Source organism: Onychostruthus taczanowskii, unplaced genomic scaffold, assembly GCF_017590055.1.
Source record: "Onychostruthus taczanowskii isolate IOZ18803 unplaced genomic scaffold, ASM1759005v1 scaffold55, whole genome shotgun sequence".
In the NCBI taxonomy this organism is placed as follows: domain Eukaryota; kingdom Metazoa; phylum Chordata; class Aves; order Passeriformes; family Passeridae; genus Onychostruthus; species Onychostruthus taczanowskii.
The window spans coordinates 2,181,325-2,201,902 of record NW_024503124.1 but is presented as its reverse complement, the minus strand read 5'-3'; the positions used below and the strand labels follow the sequence as shown (position 1 = coordinate 2,201,902).

General features: G+C 39.2%; 1 protein-coding gene across 12 annotated transcripts in view; it reads right to left on the bottom strand.

The window, feature by feature from the left end:
* The window catches only part of USP34 (ubiquitin specific peptidase 34), a 111,919-nt gene that overhangs the window by 67,316 nt on the left and 24,025 nt on the right, over positions 1-20,578 (bottom strand). For all 12 annotated transcript variants that reach the window (XM_041417170.1, XM_041417176.1, XM_041417174.1 and 9 more), the window contains exons 4-8: positions 18,249-18,299; positions 17,946-18,095; positions 13,585-13,652; positions 6,446-6,638; positions 3,333-3,394 (exon numbers count right to left, since the gene is read on the bottom strand). In XM_041417170.1, the coding sequence (XP_041273104.1) occupies positions 3,333-3,394; positions 6,446-6,638; positions 13,585-13,652; positions 17,946-18,095; positions 18,249-18,299 (524 nt within the window). The remainder of the gene's footprint in view (positions 1-3,332; positions 3,395-6,445; positions 6,639-13,584; positions 13,653-17,945; positions 18,096-18,248; positions 18,300-20,578) is intronic.

Below are 20,578 nucleotides of genomic sequence, written 5' to 3'. Positions count from 1 at the left end.
GAAATAGGATCTATAACACAACAACAGATGTGAAACCCTGATCTCAACTATTGAGGATCAGAAAGGCAAAGAGGATACAGAAGGCACCTTCCCAACACACATTCAAGCACATGTTTTTGCTTCTGAGCACAAATTTTCCTCTTTGATGCTCTGCAGGCTCTGAAACCACCACTCTGACATCATCTGGAATATTTGTTTAACTGCTGTGTGGGCCACAAGAAAGAAACATTAGTGAGCTGAGTGAAAAAAATTCACCTTTTTTTTTTTTTCAGAGAAAATCTGAAAAGATCCCTGAAATGGGGTAGAGTAGAGGTGTTTAAATAATGCTGTCAGAAACTCAAGTCAGTAAGCTTAGACAAAAATGGAGAAAGCAAGAGTTAACATAAGGTAAAACACTGCAGTGAAGGGAAAAAGCAACACAGAACTTGCAACTGAGTATCTCAATAAATAAGGAAAGAAAGGAGAAGAAACATTCCAGTTCTTTCTGTTCACAGGTGAAAGGAATTTTGGACACCTGAAATTGCTCTGTAGGAAGCTTTCCAAGTGAGGGTAATCAAGGTTTTTAAATGAGTCAGGAAGTTGCCTCAGTGTCAACCTGGAACCTGAAACCCGAATACCTGGCTGACTGCCAAGGGAAGAGCAAAACAAAATCTCTCTTTACACGTGTTATTTCCAGAAGCTGACAGTGTCCTCACTAAAGAAAAGACCAACACTTTTTCCTCTTGTGGCCCAAGTAACACCAAAAAAAAAAAAAGAGTATCTTTCACTTCCTGAAAAGCAGCATCATTTCTCACTAAGTGACATCAGTGAAACAGTTGCAGGAATCACTTATTCAAAAACTCTGAGCCTCTTCTGTTCAGGCTTGTTATTTTTAGCTTCAGTAGATTTCACACTCCACAGTACCTCAGATTGCAAAGAATTTGGTTCTATCTTTAGAGGCAGGAACAGCTAAATTAGAAGTCCATCTCTGAGGGGAATGATGAAGTTGGGTGGCTGAGGCACTGCCCACATCTGGAGCACACAAAGCCTCAGCCCTTGAGAAGACAGGGAACTGAAATCTCAAAAGCCACACAAACACCTGCAGCTACAAACCAGACCCCTCTGTCTCAGCTTTCTGCTGCTCCCCGGTGCAATTTGTGAAATCCAGTGTTTTCCTAGACAGAAGATGCTTTAGCTTGTCTTACCATGGAAAAACTGCAGTGTTGAGGATAAAGGTGGGAAGCTACCATTGCAAAATATTTGCTCCAAAATCCTGCTATTAATTCTGGACAAGGAAGAGCCAGGACTAACTGAAAGCTGATTTTTTTTTTTTTTTAAGGTACCTCCCGCAAACCCACCTTATCAAGATACAGAAGGAGAAATCCCAAAGGTTGACAGTTCCAAATGCATCTGGAAAAGTCAAAACATATAATGGGGATGGCCAGACATAATGCAGGACATCTTCTTTTGGCAAATCTGCAGAGGCTACAAAGGCACAAAATAAAACTTCTTAAGACTTCCTTTGTCCACTAAGGAAAGAACACAGGAATGAAAAGCTTTCCTTTTGCTGCTCATTCAGTCACTGCCAACTCCCTAAGTGCCTTTTCATCCAAAAATTTCTCATGAGCAGAGTCTGTAATGAGAGGGAAGCTTTGTACTGGACAAACTGGAGAAGTGAGACATTTCCCCATCCTTCTGCTCCAGCCCTTCCTGATTATTTGGCTGGAAGACATCAGTGATTCCACAAGATCTCTGAAGATAAGCAGCAATGCTTGATACTGGTTTGCAACCAACCCTTCAGGTAAAACACCAGAACAACTGGAATTCTGATTTTTTAAAAAAATCACATACTACAAAAGTGGAAAAGAACGTTTTCTGTTCATGCTGCATTCCTTTCAAATGACAGCCTGTTTACAGATGCCCCTGCCAAGAAAGTAATATCCCAAAGGAGAATCTGACAATTTCCTTCAGCTTTAAAATAACTCTGATGCTCTTGCAGAGTACATCTGCTCTTCTGCAGGGAAATTTAAGCACTCTTCTCTTTTTCCACCTTCATAACTTCTCTTTTTTACATTTGACACAGAAAATCAAACACCTTTGTATCAGGTTTAACTGGCACAATCACTTGTTACTGTTACTACCACCTAAAAACAACCTCTGTTTCAGATTTTCAGGGGGAGGGAAGGAGAAGAACTGGATAAATCTGAGGTTTGTCAGTCCCAGTGTAACAACACACCAAGAACTGGGAGGACAGTGTAGGAAACACCCCAGCTGACCTCACATTCCAAACATGTTCCCCTCCTGCACTATTTACTATTTATTTCTTATTCCCAAGGTATTTCCACATCTCCACAGAAGCAAAAGTGCCCTAAATTCTGGTTCTTTATGTTTAAAATAGCAACACACTCCCAGGAATTTCTCTTCAAATATCTAAGGTGCTTTCTGCATGAAATCTCCAGAATTGTGGTCGTGACTGAAGCCAGATTTCACAAAGTGTTCAAATGCAATTTGTAATAAAAGTATCCAGACAAAAGCAAGACACTGCTTCTGGGAGAGACTTCCCATTAATAAAGTACAGGAGAGTGTGTGTCTGTGGCTCCCAACATCAACAGAGTACATCACACCCCAAGAGAACCTTAACAAGTATATTATGAGGAAAATTCCACAATTTACACATTTTGCCTGTTGTTTCACAAGAACAGTTATTTCAACTACCAAAATACACATTTTTAATTTAAATTCTTGACAGTTCTACCATTAAGTTTAGAGTTACTACAGAAGTGAATACATTTCCTGGCTGGAATTCAATCCCACAGGTGAATCTTCTTGCAGATTTATGTGAGTTCCTCTAAAAGTGCTCCAACACATCTGAGTTACACAAATAAGTACTTTGAAGGAAAAAAACAACACTAGCACTTTCTCACAAACTGGGTGGAAAACTAACAAGTTTGGGAGCCAGTGATGGCAATACAAGTCTTGGTTAAACAAATAATCCAGAGAAATGAGAAGATGGCAAAAATGATATGAATTGGATATGAATTAGCTGGTTCTTATTTATATATTACCATGGAAATAATTGGCCATTATAGGTATTTATTATTTCAGTATCTATGTTTTTCTAAAGCTTACCTTAATTCCATATTTTAATTAAAAAAAAAAAACAAACCAGAAACATTTAGAAATATTTTACAGTTATCACTTAAAACCATTTATTAACCCCCTGATTAGAATATTTCTAATAAATGTCTCAGATTATCACTGCTCCCCCCACAGTGCATAATCCATAACAACAACAGAGAAGAACTGCAATCATATAAAACACTTGAAGTATTCAGAATAAGGTGCCTACTTACGTTTCTGTGTCTGAAACTAATGACTCATTATTACACACATCATTGAAGGTATGAAGTTGATTCTACAGTTAGAAAAAGGAAGAAAAAAAAATTACAATTTTATCCAAATATTTGGTAAGGCAGTTTTCTTATATTTCAAAATAGTATTAGTGACACTATAGGACTTTTATATGTTTTTAAGTAAGTTGTTTAGACAAAATTAGAGAATGAAAACCACATATTTTTACAGGAAATGAAGCTTTCAAACATGTCCAAGCTCTAAAATGTAAGACATTACAGAGGAAAAAACCAGCCTGTTAAAAGTTTTACATCTCTTTTCTACTTCTTCCCTCAGCATCAATGACTCTGTATCCAATTTTTACATATACACAATATTTTAAAAAAATAGTTTAAATTATGTAATAGACCTTACTTGGCATCTTATTTAAAAAAAAATAAAAATGGAAGGCACAGTAATGTGAATTTCTGAAGTTAAAATTAAACTTGTTGCGTAACTTTGTCAAAATATTTACTCTCTCGTTTAAGTCTAGTACATGCACTCTAATTCAGGTGAATTCACTAATCTTCTCAATAACTCTGTGTGCAAAGACGTCTCAAAAGTTATTTCTGTCCAATCTCAACAATCTTCAGGGAGGGAAAAACCAAACTGGTAAACATGCACTGAAATTGGTGAGACGTGAGAGCCTGACCACACAATTATTAATGGAGTGGTTTCTAACAGAGAATTTCAAATGACACACATTTAGGAGTGGAAATTAGAGCTGGGTCAAACAACACAGTGGAAGCTCACTGATTTTTCTTAAGATTCACCTCCAAATGAAAATATTTTGAAAGAGTGACAGAGTCTTGAGCTGCTCCTATCACCAGTTTTAAATGCAGGCTCACCATTGATCAACACCTCCCACAACTTCTTAAGATTCACCTCCAAATGAAAATATTTTGAAAGAGTGACAGTCTTGAGCTGCTCCTATCACCAGTATTAAATGCAGGCTCACCACTGATCAACATCTCCCACAATACCAAATCCTTCTCCAAAGCAATTCTGACAAAGACTGTTTTTTCATACTGGGATTTGCAAACAATTTTCCCAGTAACCTGAACTAAACTCTCAGAATTCTGCCCCAGCAGCACAAGACAAAGCACACGTGGGACAGTTTGCAACACCTTGCTCTCCCTCACCTCCTAACTGGTTTTTCACTTCAAGTTTTGTTTCCTTGAATGCCAGAGGGGAAAAATCCTTTTTCCATTTTTTACTATCTATGAAACATGGTAAGAAACTAAAGGCACCTGTGCTGATGCAAGACAAATGTGGCAGTGCTAAAGGACACAAAGGTGGAAAGGCTTCAGCAGAGAAAGCTCAGCATAAAAAGCTGTCCCTGGGTTCATCTCCAGAGCCAGGCACCAAAGGATAGGAAAATAACATCCTGGTTTTGGAGCTGAACCACCTCAACAGGCGACTGAGAGATGAAATGGAAGAGAAACAAGGTAACAACAAAAATAAAACTTTCTATGTTTTGAATGAGAAAGAAGAATAAATTGTCTCAGTACTCCAGAGCAGTTTTAAAGACTATTCACATAAAAAACCCAGACTCAGTAACTTATTAGCATAAATTAGCTTACAATATTCAATTTGAAAACTATTTGCTTCAGTCTAAAAATACAGTAAAATTTTTCTTCTGGTAACACATGTCTGTTCTTTAAAAAGTCTCATTTTTACAGCAATATTCATCAATCACAACAGGTGAAAACATATAACTACTTAACACAACTTCACACTCCCTCAAATGAGCTAGATGCCTGAAAAAATAAAGCAGCTGAAGAATTCTTATTTTCAGACTTTGTTTTGGCAAGGATAAACAAAAAACCACACACTGGTAGCTGAACAAGGAGAACTGTATAAAACCAAAGGGAAGTATTTATAGGAACTGAAATCTAATGTAATTGGAACTATGTAAAAGTGGAAACAGATTTTTAATATCAATTATAGTGGTGGATGTAGTTCACAGCCTGTTTTTATAACCTAGTAAGTTACCTGTATGTAAATAAATATTTACTTTGGGTAAAAGCCAGCAAAAATCTGATTAAAAGTACTTACACATCTTTTTAAATTGCCATTTATTAAATTGAGGGCACTTCTACATATAGCTACAGTGAGAAGCAAAATCAAGTTTAAGTAAACTTGTAGTCAGTGACACATCATCAGAAGAGAGAAGGCCAAATATGTTCAGAAAACACAAAACTGACAAAGCTCAGATGGATAAAAAACTTCACTTTTGCCCTCCTGTGGGACTGTTTCTTTATGGTTATAGGCAGCAATGACAAATCAAGAATGCCCAGGTGCAACATGGAGCATTTCCATGGGAAAGGGAGTAAACTTGTAGTCAGTGACACATCATCAGAAGAGAGAAGGCCAAATATGTTCAGAAAACACAAAACTGACAAAGCTCAGATGGATAAAAAACTTCACTTTTGCCCTCCTGTGGGACTGTTTCTTTATGGTTATAGGCAGCAATGACAAATCAAGAATGCCCACTGTATCTTGCCAGGTGCAACGTGGAGCATTTCCATGGGAAAGGAAAAGATGGGGATGTTTTTTAGTTGTAATTGTTTTCTATTTGATGCTGTATGTATTTACCTCTTCAATTCAGCCTTCTGCTAATGAGAAATGCTCTCTCTGGAGAAGCAGACTGCACTAACGAACAGAAAACGAGGTTTGGGCAATACAAAGCAGCAGCTAATTGCAGCAGGGTCAAGATGCTGCAAAACTAAAAATGCAAACAGATTAAAAGCCTTTCTCAACACCAAATATTGCTGTGGCAAGGGGCTCCATTTCAACCCAGCTGTCACAAAGCCCAGTTCTAAGGGTGCTGTTCAGCATGTGAATTGTTCAGGTAACGTGAGCCTGTTCCATATGGTGCACAACACAGGCACCACTTGGAGGCAGCTCCCAGCACACCCTACTCTCACCACCATGGCTGTCATTTCCTAAGGCTGTATGTAAGAGGATCCTGCTGCTTTCACACTTAAAAAAAAATCAAAAAAGCCTGTAAATCATCAATTGCAACAAGAAACATTTTCTGCGAACATCATTGTGATTTTTAAAAAGTTCTTACTGTTATTTGGCTCAGCCCAGCCAATCTCATTGTCAGAGTTGGTGACATGAAGTATTTGAATGCAAGATCAAGACTTTCTTTATCAAAACACAAGGCTGTATCCAAGGGCTCTTTCACTGTGCTCCACATTAGATCTGCCATGTTCCGGGCCGCGCTCTGCCGCAATTCCTGGTCTGACAGTTTACACAAATACCTGGGGAAATGACAAGTGCAAGAAAAACAAACTATGACACAAACTACAACATTCCTGGAGCCATCTTGATTAAAGCAAAGATGGATTTCCAACAGCTCTAAGATCACTCAGTCTTACAATACCACCATTAAAAGTTGGCACCAGTTAATGAAAAACACCAAGGAAAACCAGAAATATGTATAATAGTTTTCAAAGTAAATTGCTGAAAAACTTTGCTTAAGTCCTTTCTCTTGCAGTCTTCTAAGCCTGCACAATGAGTTGCAACACTAATTTCTTCAAATGGAAAGCATTAAGAAATGCTTACAAAAGCTAATATAGAGAAGGTGGTGGAACCTCAGAAGACCAATACACAAAATCTGTAGTGAAATGCCAATAAAGTTCACATACAAAACACCAACACAACCGAGAATTTCTTCTAAGTGAATGTGTAACACAAAAATGTTTAGAAACAAGCCTTCCTGAGCTTATTTTGATGCCATTAAAGATGGCACAGTGAAAGGTACATGCATACAAAGTCAGTATAATTAATTTTTTCTGCTTTTTTCAGGGTTTTGAAGTTTCAGCTACATCCAAACTAGATTTAACTACACAGAAATGTGTTAAAAATCCATTTGTTTGACAGCCTAAGCCTGGATCTCTCCTTGGAGACTGGCCAAATAGATGCATGAATCTTTTAAAAAACACACAAGATATTAAACTACACTTAACCAGATTTATGCACCATTCCTTTGCATTTACATCATATAAACATCAGTACTTTTTTGTCAAAAGCAAAATTACAGGCTGTGATTCTTATTTAGATGATGGTTCTTTTCCACAGCTCTTGTCTAGAGGCCTTAAAATAAACACACTTAAATGATACTTAACACTGTCAAACAGAGAAAAGAGACTTGAGTGCAAATAATCCCAGAGACTGGAGATGCAGACAGGAATCACAGATCAGCAACAGGAGGACAAAAGCAGGACCATTCCAGGCCAAGGCAATCAGATCCTTCCCTGCTCTTTGTTGTGAAATTTGCCCTCTTGTGTGGAGCACTGGAAATCAAGTTCTGGCAAGAAAATGCTGCTTCTGTGCTATGAGCTCTGAAGAGCAGCAAAGCAGGGATGGAGAGGGAACATTCATTGGAAAAGTGCAGCTGCAGAGCTGAGCCAGTGCCCTGCCTTTAACCTGCACACAGGTGAGACAGTCTCACTCTGAGGAGAAAACGTCCTGGTCTGTGTTACCAAACAATCATTTGTGATTAGCTAATGAGGTGATTTGTCATCAGCAAACAGTGATGACAGCACTTGTGTGCCAGCCACCATCCTGTGTGCCCTGCCCTACTGACAAAGGGACATCCAGCATCTCTGTCCAGCTGTGCCAACAGCAAATGAAATATTGAGCAGTTCTTTTATGGGAGAGGCAGTGAATGAAAGAACAGAGGCCACAATTAAGCTCCCACACCCTAAGCAGGTACAGAGTTGTGGGATTTCAGAGTTGCCATCCCTGGAAATGGATGTTTCACAGTTGCCATCCCTGCCCAAAAAAAGGGCAGAAGTGGCACCTGGGGACATGGTTTAGGGGTGAGCATGGCAAGGCTGGACTCCATCTCAGGGGTGTTTTCCAACCTTCATGATTCTGCAACTCTCAGCAATATCAGACCCATTTTCATCTTCCAATTTTCATATGCAAAGTCTCATCAGGTCTGGTTCCCAGAGCTTTTCTGTGTCCATAATTCCCATCAAATCAGTTCAGTGAAGCATTTCTAAAGATCTCAGACACGTCCAAACACATCCCACAAACTCCCTCACTTTACAAAGGACAGAGGAGTGTTTGCATGCACTGAGCAGGGGCATGGACACACCTACATACACAAAGGGAAGGAGCTTTGGTGGCTTCACTTAATTTCTGGAACAGGACTTGGACCTGAAATCTTCCTCATACTACAATGTCTGGTGAAGTAACTACATGAATATAGTTTATAAAATAGAACATTTCTTATTTTAATGCAGCATTATCAGTCTAAACCTACTTTCATTTATACAATTCACATTACATCCACAGTTTGAACCTGAATCAGACTTGTGTCATATTTTCTTTATTATGATACTGAGAATGTGTTGTTAAAAAAAACTGCACTTTAGAATAAGTGGAACTATGGTGTAGGTGCATTTTCATAGCTACAGAAGTACTTTAATAGTATCTTCTGTTTTGCCAAGGCCCCAAAGCAAGCTACAGAGAACAGAGCACTTGTTACCACACAGTTTTTAACACAACAGAGTTTTCTAACCTAAAAAGAAGCAGAAGATGGCAAACTCCTCTCTAGGAAGTGTAACGGCAGCCAACACTAGAAAATTTATTGGCACCACTACACTGGTCATAAATCAAACATGATCCTATCTTTACTACAAAGATTAAAACCACAGAAACTTGCCAAGTAGGCCACACCTTTTTTATTGTGCAAAGATGCAATGGCTTAAACCTGTCTGCATCAATGACACTTCATGTTTTTAGAGGTATAACATTACTATTAACAAAAAAGAGATCTTTACCTAGCACTGGCAATTAACTCACACCTTCCCCTACACTGATTACCTGTAAATTTGCTGCATTGCCTCATGTAAGAACAGTGGAGCAAGGGAAAGGTCTGTTTAACCCAAAATAGCCCCTCTAAAAGCAGATTAAAGATTTATCCCATGTATAAAAATATGGATGAACCTATCTACTACTGGGAATTCATTTATCTCTTTCTATTTATACTTTTGGCTTTCTCATTAACCTGTGCCAGTCAGTTTGACAATTATGCTTGAGTGAAAAACAAACTCCTTTCATTTCTTCCATCCGCAACCTGACAATTGGGTGGCATGTTCTCCATTCCTTGTTTTTAAAAACCTGTGAATTACCATTTCCTACTTGTTATCTTCATATCATTCATACATGGTATGAATTGCCCTGTCAAAAAAAGTCCTAGACTCTGTCTCTCCACCTCTCAATGTAAATTTTTTATTGCCACCTTCTTTGTCACCCTTCCTACCACCGAGGTAGTTCTGTTATTATCTGCAGGATGGAAGGATCAGAACTGTATAGATAGTATAGAAATGTGAATGTGTGACTGACTCATATAATGGCTTAATAATAGCTTCCATTCTGTCCTTCATTATTTTTTTAATTCCTACATTTTTATCTTCTTGAGTCTGATGAGCATTGTCTTCAAGGAAGAGATGAATGATATGCCAGGACTTGTGTAATCTATTTAATCTGGAGTTTTTGCCTAAATGAGACTTTCAGAATAAAATGTGACTTTTTTATACAACTGCAGGAAGGATACTCCACATACTACAAGACCTTCCTCCCACTCTGGCATGCTTAAAATAATGAAATAATGTACAGTATCTACTTCTAATTTTTTAAACATCACTTTTAACCCACTTAACTTATTTCACTTTGCTGTACTTGGGGACAGAGAGCTCAGTTTTAAACACACAGTTCCATGCTAATGTAGTGCTTACAATCACATCTTATGCTTCAGGACTTCAGCTGCTCAGCTGTGAAATCATCTTTTTTTCCCTTAATCTGACTCCTTTGGACCACATCTGCAAAAGGGCATCCAGCAGAATGAGTCAGTTCTCCTGAAGTGTCTGGTTATTGTCTTCTGACTTATCTGTTGTTTTTACTTGAAATTTTCAGATTTTTGGAGGAGGCAAATATTTTTTTGTGATTAAAACCTTCAAGGCTCATTGCAAGAGGTTTTTACGACATGTTGTGCAAGGAGTGGTCTTGGGTACTCCCATAAACCCCATCTTAAGATGAATATTTTTAATACAGGAGAGCAATTTTAGTTCTTTCAGCTGCATTTTCTATGGGAAGCATCACGGATCAGGAATTGCTTGGAGCTTCCACTTGCTCTGCACATCCCAGTGCCGTGTGTGCCCTGTGCCACAGCCACCCAGGATCCACTGCCACCTGGAACTCCCTCTCCAGCACAGATTGATCTGTTTCTGCTTAACTGGGGCAGAGACAGGAATCCTTCACAAAAAATGTCTCCAGATCCATCCCCAAGCAGGAGACAGGAGGAAGGGGATGGGAGCAGAAAAGGGGTGGTACCAAACACACTCCTGGGCAGAGGGACTGATGCACTTTGTGCAGGACAGAACTCTCCATGGCACTTTCAGCCAACAGCCTCAGCACTGAAAAAAAACAGTCTTCAAAACAGCCCTGCTGAGAGCTCCTGCACCCCTGAGACATCCAGGATCTGGAACTCCACAGAGCATCTCTCACCTCTGATCTTGAGGCAGAAGACATGGAACCAATGTCTTTGCTCATAAACAGACATCATCAATCCACCCTCATTTATAACTGCAGTAAGGCAGGACTTACTTTCTTGAGTCACTTTTGGAAGTCTCATTTAATGGGAATTTTGCAATTTTAAATGCAGAATTCTAAGGTATTAGGATCAGTAAGAGCTTCCTTGTGAGGAGGTCAAAATCACTTTGCTTCGTTACTGAAAGATGTAAATTTTATTTCATGTAATTTTAAACTTAATCCTTGATTTCTTTCCTAAACTGCTTTAAAACACAGGCCCTTCAGAGGCAATGAGAGTGTGCTCCACTGGCCAGGCAGAAAATAACATTTATTCATCTTTTTCTAGTGGCAGCAATAATGACAGGATTGTGTCCATGATCTCTGGAAATTCTAGCAGTGGTCTCCTCTCTACCAATACACACTTTGCTGTTCCCTTCACCCACTCCTTGTACAAATTACCATAACATGAGGGTAACCTCAGCCAATAAAAAGTGCTGCTGAGGTGCCTGTCTCTCTTTGCTGGTCAGCCCTGCAAAATGCACTTCCTGCAAGGAATCTACAGCAGAAGCAACTGGAACTAAATCAGAGCCCCAGGAGCTCCTTCTGGACTAAAACCTCTCCAAAGCCTCACAGTTTGCAGGGCAGCAGAAGCTCTGCAGGATTTCTTTAGAAGGTTCTGTGTTGCTGTGCCCAGGATTGTGTCCCCTTTTTTTCTGTCTTTTTCCTGAAGTAAAAGCAGATGGAGACCCAGAGACCCAAGCTGCTAAGCCAAGATCTGTAAGTTTGACAACCACGTGGGGTGAGCTGCATCCATCAGGAGAGTCATCCTTCCCTGGAGGCATCTGTGTTCACTTCTGTCCCACTTAAAGGTGCAGCACCAGAGCTTATTTTTGTTATATGGCCTCCAAGCTTCAGTCCCACTCCCTAAGCAAACCTTTACTAAAAAAGCCCTGGATTTCGTAACACTGAGAAACCTCAGATCCCATCAGGATTCAGCTGTGAAAAATAAAAACTGGGAGAACATCACCTTCCTGCTCCAAGCTGGATTTTCCATGGATGTATCCTAAGTGTTATCTTTCTGATTGATGTAAATCTATTGTAAATTCTACAAACAGACATCAGGGGCATTATTTATGGCAAGAAGCTGCTGACAAATCACACTACAAATCAAATATTCTAATGGGTAAAGAGGAAGACATGAGGACCCAAAAAAAAATCTTCTATTCGTTCCAGTGACCCCAGTTGCACCTACAGTTATAAAATAGAAAATGTTTTAAGCATTATAGGATGACAAGCAAGGATTAGCAGCAACAACTACAGGATGTGTTATTCTGTCTCCCTCAAGTAGTTCCTTATCATCAGCCTAACCCTAACTGCTGATCCCTCAATGCTCTTTTTCATTTCCATACATTGCAAGAAGACAGGGAAGGCTCATGACCAAATTCCCAGGTACACCAACAAGCATTAATGGAATATGTACAGAGACAAGCACTTGAAAATCCTCTGCCTGCCCTCTCTTGACTGCCTCATGATTAATAATTACCTTTGGAAGATTTCAAAGATCACACATCAGCATTAAAGGAGAGCACATGGCTGGACTGTAACTCAAGAGTGATGTGTTTTAATAAAACATCAAAATACTCTTCTCTCTGCTGGTATCATTTTAGTAGAAACCACAGTATAGGAAAACAGACTGACAGCCAAGTCAGTACTTAAATTTTTACAGTCAATAAAAAACCAGACCATTTTAAAATATGAACCAATTCCCAGTCTCATTGTTCTGGGACCCTGTTTGCTGCCAATGTAATTATTTTTGTTGAGTGTTATTTTACACTGATATAGTTAGGACAGAATAATATGTAAAGGCCCATTTTTTGCTATGAGCAGTATAAGCACATTTCTAATATTAGTTAGAGGAAACCCAGAGCCTTGAAGGAGCTGTGGGTCTATGCAAAAGCAGTGGCCTGCACCAGGAAAATTTTATGTTGGGCCACTGGAATGGGAATTAGCTGTGACCACACCCCTCCACCTCCAGGCAGATACACACACAGAGATAATTTCATCAGCAGCTCACTGAAATGTTTCTATTGTCCTGAGAAAGCCAATAAAAACAAATTGCTTGTATAATTAAATACCCTTGCAAGTACTTCAAATTGAAAGTGTTATTTTCATGATAGACAGCTTGATATAAAGCAAATCTTTGGGACTGGATATATTTAGCTCCACAAAAGTGCGAGCAGACTTTTGATCACACTTCAGCTCCTGCCAGCTGGAAATCCAGAACATCAGAATGTGAAGCTGTGCTCAAACTCAGGGTCTGAAATCTCAGTGACTGCACATTGCCCTTGTACTTCCAGCATCTCACTGCAAACTTGGTGTAGTTTTATGAAGATGTCACAGTGAGGGAAGACTGGAGTACAACTGGACCCAGCCCAACATGTCAGAATGGGGCTGATGTCACACTCACAATGCTCTTAACAAGATTGATCTCATTGATACCGAAATCAGATGCAAGGAGCTGCCCAAACTAACTCTAAACATTACCTCCACCCTCCTTGTTGAAATTATAGAGCAACAACCTGTACAATTAAAAGTAGCAGCTGCAATTACAAATAGGTGCTGACAAAAAGTCCCACAAGAAAAATTCTTAAAATAAAATTTTACCTGATAACATAAGTCCTAAAGGGTATAATGTGCTGCATGACAGCAGGGATGTGTAGCCATATTCTGATCTATAATGCAAAAACATAAATAAAGATTTCATTAATGACATTTAAAGAGAATGGTCAAAAACTGAAATACTGTTGGTACATTTGCACGTGCAACACCACTTTAAAAAAGGCTTTCTTGGTGGTTTTTGTTCAACTTCTTCATTTCTGATTTTTCAAACTGGTACCTGAGGAATGCTTTTTTGACTTATAAAGAAGATTTGCATCTTTCCTGCTAGTCAGCTGGAAAATACACACTTTGTATGAATAGCATCATACTGCCCAGGTGTATTTTTTTATTTTGTCATTTCTTCAGTAGGAAAAACTGCTACTACACACTTTGTATGAATAGCATCATACTGCCCAGGTGTATTTTTGTATTTTGTATTTTCTGTCATTTCTTCAGTAGGAAAACCTGCTATACTCAGCCTTGTGTTTTTTTTTTTTCCTTTTTCTTTAAAAATTTACATGAAAATTATTCCATTCTTTCAGTTCCTTGCAAACCACTCCTAAATCAAGTAACACTCTTTGATTTGTTTTGTTTTGCTTCTTAGGGCTTACATATCTCATAAAATAAGATGTTTTATAAGCAGTGATTAAGCACAGTTTTTCACTACCATATTTGCATTTCTCATATTTACCATTCTGCCTTTACCACCTTTGCAAAGCTGAATGCAGGAAGAAAATAAACGCAGGGAAAAAAAAAACCAAAAAAAACCCCAAACCAGCTACTCAGCACCACTGTGAGGAAAAGCAGCAACCAAAGGATTTCCAGAGGCAAAGTCAAGAAGTGGCATCTGCATTTCAAAAAGGAATTCAGAGCCTGTTAGACCTGTTACTCCGTGCCAGGTAAGGGATGGAGCACAGCTGAAGCAGCAGCAGCTGCTGCTCCTGCCCACGTAAATTCAATGTAAATTCAATCACGTGCACTTTGCACAGCCCTTGTGAAAAGCAGCCCCGTCACTCACTCAGGGCCCTCTGCATCCCCACCTCTGCTCTTAAAAGAATTTCAGCTTTGCAGCTGATGCAAGAAATTCTGCCTAAGGACTCAATTCCATATGCAGAAAATGTATATATTCCTTCTTGTCAGGAGAGAAAAATATTAGGCTGCAGTCAAACTTCTCAGCAGCTTCTTTTCAACATTTCCAGCATTTGCCAAGGAACTTTTTGAGGCAGTTCTGACAAAAATATTTGCAGGCTTACTTTTAACAAGGCAACAAGCACTGCACAGTAACAATATAACCTACTTTGCAAGACAAACCAGCCAAATCTTCCCACTGCAAAAAAAAAGACCACACTTGGAATAAGCTTTCGATCCAACTGGCAGCCCCAAGAAGGAAAAAAATGCTAACATCCCAAAGATACAAAGTGTCACTAGAAGATGCTTGTGCTAGAAACAGGACTTAAATAACATTTTGACAAGGAAACGCAGGGGGGGACAAAGATAAAAATCAAATTGTGTAATCACAATAGTAATACCACGTACTCTGCTTCAAGTATGAAGTGTAAAACACCAAAGAAAATACATTTCTTTGTGAAATAAAAGTATGAAATGTTTCTATCATTTTGTTTTTATAGCTTTCACTGTTCACAGTAACCTTCACTCTGTATTAGTTCCTACTCCTAAGCTGAAATCATGCATTTGTAAACTTGCATTGCACACAACCTTCAGCCTCAGAATTCAATTAAAGCATCATTTCCCATGTTACAAGTCAAATTGTGATTTTGAACATGGATTCACATTTGCATACTAACTTGTTAAAACAACATTAAAAAAATATATAAAATGACAACTAGCATCTGTAAAGTGACAAAACATAAAATCACATCACCTTTTGCTTCCACCTGCTTTTAAGACAAAGTATTCACTACATCTCTTCTGTTCTCAAGTTTCAGAGTTTTTTTCCTATTATTTCCCGTTTACCAGAGGTAATTAATTTCCAGAAGGTAGTGGCTAAAGAACTCCATCTTACAGACTTGAGAAAAATTCCAGCATGGATATTTCAAGGAATCTTTACAAGAATGGCTACTTAACTGCTATTTAATTTTCAAGGGTTACCACAGCTGTGAAATTGTATTTAAGGGTTACTACACACTGTGGGCTGGCTCTACACATTGGGAACAAGGTAATTGACACTGCAGAGCTATTACTGGAATAAATATCTATATCTCATAAAATCAAATGTGTTGGGATAAAACCAAGGCAGATTAGCAGAGTTCTTGCTCAGACCACCACTATCTTGTTCAGTTTTGTGAAGGATTCTTTTGGTTTTAGTGGAGTTTGGTACATTGGTTCACAATCAGACACATTTATTCCATTATTTATATTTACCTAAGTTCTATGAATTGTACAGTGAAATGATATAAAAACAGGGGAAGAGAAATATTACATCAAAATCCTAAGTTCATGCATCATTATAGAGGTGGAGAAATATCTTCTTTTTTTAATATTGGCAAGGTAAAATGTATTTTGTCCAAAAAATTAGCTGCCTCATTTGGCTATAATAAATATAATGCATTTAAAAGGCAGCAGCACTCTGTACTTGTGCTTCCAAGTACACTGAGTGATACCAAAATGCAGCAAGTGGATGAATAAAGCACATTACATGTAGACCATTTTTTTATACCTTCTGTAGTGAACTGACACATAAAAATAAAATCTAAATACAATTTTTTTAAACTGCTTTCCTCAACTCACACAGATTTGTCAGCAAAGCCAGAGTTCAAAAGAAAGATGCTTGTTGAATGGAAAAAACTGCAGTGCTGGAAGAGGCTGAAGAAACAGTACTTTTGGTCATGGTTTGGGTTGAATTTCATTTTATCTGCCAGGTTCAGCCACAGAACTCATCTAAAACTGCTGCAAGAGAGAGCTTAACAGGTTACCTACTAGAACCAAAGAGAAATGCAAAGGTGCTAAGTAAATATCTGAAACGAGAAACTTTGCTGAGAAGTATTTTGGAACAGGGCACATCACTAAGAATAAAGAAAATCATTTATGTGGAGAAAAATAAAGACTTCTAAAAAGGACAATGAAGAAAGGCAGTTGCACTGATGTAGGAGACTCAGGAAATGGGATTTGCAGTCAGAATGCTGGTTTAAAAACATGCTGGTGTGATAGGGACCTATCACACCACTCATTATTCAAGCAGCTTTGCCCCTTCTCACAAAAAAAGTTTGGTTCCAAAATGTCCTTCTGAAGCACAGTAAGCTCCAAGAACACACATTTTCAGCAGATGGTTTGATGAGGACTGCACTGGCAGCAGCTGGAGGTGAAGAACCCATCAGCTCACACAAAAAGGGCCAGCAGAGAACAGATCTCACAAACTGAGAACAGCTCTCCCAAGCAAACAAGCAGAGGTGCTGCACAGCCCTGCCATGCAGGAGGAAAGGAACTGAGCAGATCATGGCCTCACCCATCTGCTCTCTGAGCTGCAGGTCAGGAATTAAACTGATCCCTGAAGATCAGCAGAGTGGGACACAGACCCCCACACCAGGCTGATTTCAAGCACTGGCTCCCCCACAACATCCTCCTGGCTGGGCAGTAACAGCGATGAGGAAGGAAGGAAGATGTGTGGGAGGAAGGATCTGATCTGAAGTGTTTCAAATTGCAATCAGTGTCAAAATCATGTCAAACTCACTCTGTACAAGGTATAACAAACTTCTGGTACTCTTTTTGCCCATCCACAAGACAGGTCACAACTTTTATCCTGACATTACATTAAGTCTTCATATGTCCTTCTTTCAGAGACTGGGTTTTATTTTTAGCATCAATTTTCTTCAAATCTCCACTAAAATCAATTCGTAATTCTGCCAATCAAAAATCCCTGTGATTTCAAAATGCAGACATGATGGAGGATATGCATTCTAAAACTAAGTGGGGAAAAAAGATGATTACCTCTATGCTGCAAATGTGTATAATGGTATAAAATCACAGGAAATTGAAGAGAAAAAAAATCCACAGGCTTTTCCTCTGTGCCTCACAGGGAATAGCTAAGAAGTTAAAATACCCTGAAGAAACTAAAACCACTTCCAAGGCACAATTTCAGGGACAGAAATGGCCTCTGACAACATTCTTTGAAGTATCTTTGGGGGCTGTTACAATCTTCCCATCTAGGTACAACTTGCAAAACTCCTCGTGTGCTGCCAGGAGATGCAGAGGGCTTGGATAACAAAACGCCCCGTGCGTGAGCAAACCTCATTCCCAACGTGGATAACTCACAGCCTTTTTATCCCTGCCTGGTCCCAGGGAGTTCTTGGAGCCTTCAGATTCCTTTTATTTGTGGTGTTTAAGCAGAGGAGTTGAAGGGGAATACTTACATTGGACACCACTGTGATAAATGCATGTGCTATGAGGAACGGCAGCGTCTCGGGGGTTCCGTACTCAAAACAATCCTTCATGAGGGAAAGGCCGTTTTTCCCACAGAACAGACACACGTAACGAAGCAAGTGCAATGGTACTTCTACATCCTAGAAAGGGTCAAAAACCAGCACAAGAATCAGCACTAGGTCATTGAGACAGAGAGGAAATTCAAAAGCTACGTGAGTGTAACACAAATCCATAGAACATGGTTATTTTAAGTTTCTAGGAAATGTGCACCTATTTAAAAGTGGACAACTTACATTCATATCACAGAACGCCCCTAATATATTGCTTTCTTGAGCAGAAATATCCTGTTTAAAGAAAAAAATTAAAATTAACTCAAGCAATAAAAACACATTTAGAGAATAAAAAAACCAACTTCCATTTACCAGGTATCACAGTCAACAAATAAAAAACCCAAATTCATCATTCAGAGGAAGACAGAAGCTCAAGTTTTGCTCCACTTTTCCACTGCAAAACAGACTTTTCCATACTTTTAACCTCTTTTAATATATAAATACACAAATATACTGAAGAGAACATTTCAGCAGTGTCTCTCAAAGGCTGGATGAACAGATTATTCTTCAATCCCACCCCTATTCAGATCACCCATTTTTTCAACAGGAATATGGCCAAGGACATACAGCCTGAGAAATACAGAACAGAACCAACCCAGGAACTTTGGAATGCAATTTCTAATGAAGATGAGACATAGATGCAAACATCTGAATTTAGATGAACTGCAGGACATCCTACGATTCTACATGTAATGACTGAAAGGGTTAAAATATCAAAATATTCCTTGCCATGGAAATATTAAAAATCTTTATTTTCAACTACTATATTTTTATGTATAACAAAACACATCATACAAAATAAATGTCAGACTTTTACAGGAGTGAGTGAAGTGAAGAAGGGGAGGGAATTCTATCACCCTATCACTCTGTCAGCTACTTGCTGCAACAAGAAATCTATTTTCTAGAAGCACTAAATTTAAAATGGCTTAGGAATATAGCTTTTCTTTTTAATGTCCACAACATCCACTTGTTGGGCAGTACAGTGTGGGAAGTTTCTTTATTAGGGCTGTAACATATTGTGGGTTTCATGCACTTGCTGGGGGCAAAAGGCCACTGGAGGTATAAAAAGTGGCTGTAAAACCCAACATTGCCATGGATACTTGTAGGTAAAACCACACACTGCTCTTCTCATCCCTCCATGGCAAACACCCAGCATTGACAGTCACAAATCAAATGCAGGTTTAACACAAAGTTAAGTTTTTAAATGAAATTTCCTGAATATATTTTAAATAGCTGTGTAGGAGTAATCTTAGAACTGTACCAGAGGATGCTGGAGGCAAGCAATTTTGGATGGATTAAGTGTGATACAAACATTTTGAATTATTCAATATGCTCATATTATAGCTAAGCATTTCTTTTCTTTTTTTCTTCTGCTGAACTCTAAGTCATGCCTGAACTCGTGATACTCTACCAGTTATTTTTAAAACAGCTTTGAAGGCAGTAGGTGGTATGTTTTTAAGCAGCAAGAAAAGGTGTTCAGTGTTCTGCCCATGAAAACTGCAGAAATGGTGTGAGAAATTTCATTAGTTTTCTTGAAAAAACCAGAGATTTGTTGTCAAGTGAACTGCAGTTCTTAGATTGCAGAAATCCCAAACTCACAGAGGGCTGCTGCACGAGTCCTGCAAGGCTTGGAAAAGGCTGCAGCTGAGAGACTGAGTCTGGAAATGGGACTTCTGTTCTTGCAGATGGGAAACAGAACAGTCTGAGAGCTCCTTACTCTCCTCCTCTAACTCCTTCAAATGCATGAGGAAATAAGAGAATTCCTCATGACAATGTAATATGGCATTAAAACCCACCATGACTTCAGGAGAAGCCAGAGCAGCTTTCCAGGACCTTTACCTGGAGAAAAGCTGGAGAGGGATTTTTGAGAAAGGCAGGCAGGGAAAGCATTGTCCCAAAGCCACACAGCAAAAAGAAAAGGGGGAATGGCTTCAAACTGCCAGAGGGCAGGGCTAGATTTGGGATTAGGAAGAAATTCTTCCCTGTGAGGGTGGGCAGGCCCTGGCACAGGATGCCCAGAGGAGCTGAGGCTGCCCCTGGATCCCTGGCAGTGCCCAGGCTGGAGGGGGCTTGGAGCAAGCTGGGACAGTGAAGGTGTCCCCACGGCAGGGGATGCAATGAGATGAGCTTTAAGTTCCCTTCCAAACATTCTATAATAAAATGCAGTGGCTGAGGTCTGACCTGGACACCACCTTGGCAGAAAGCACACATCTTCCAAGAAAATATTTACTTGAAAAGGAGAAGCAGAGAGCACAAGACCCCAAAGAGCTGGGGACACCTCAACAACTGATTCTGTTTCCTCTTTCATTTCATCCTGTCAAGATCTGTTCCGTGGTCAGGGAACTCCCTTCAGATTCTTTGTTCATTCTGAGACAGTGCAAAGTTCAGCAGCGTACTTCACATTGTTGCTTCTTTCTCTGCAGGATTTTAAGAGCTTCCTTTTATAAATTCTTTTTTCATTCCTCTGAAGTGCCCATTCCAGGTATTTCACTTACTGCACTAAGCATGAAAAG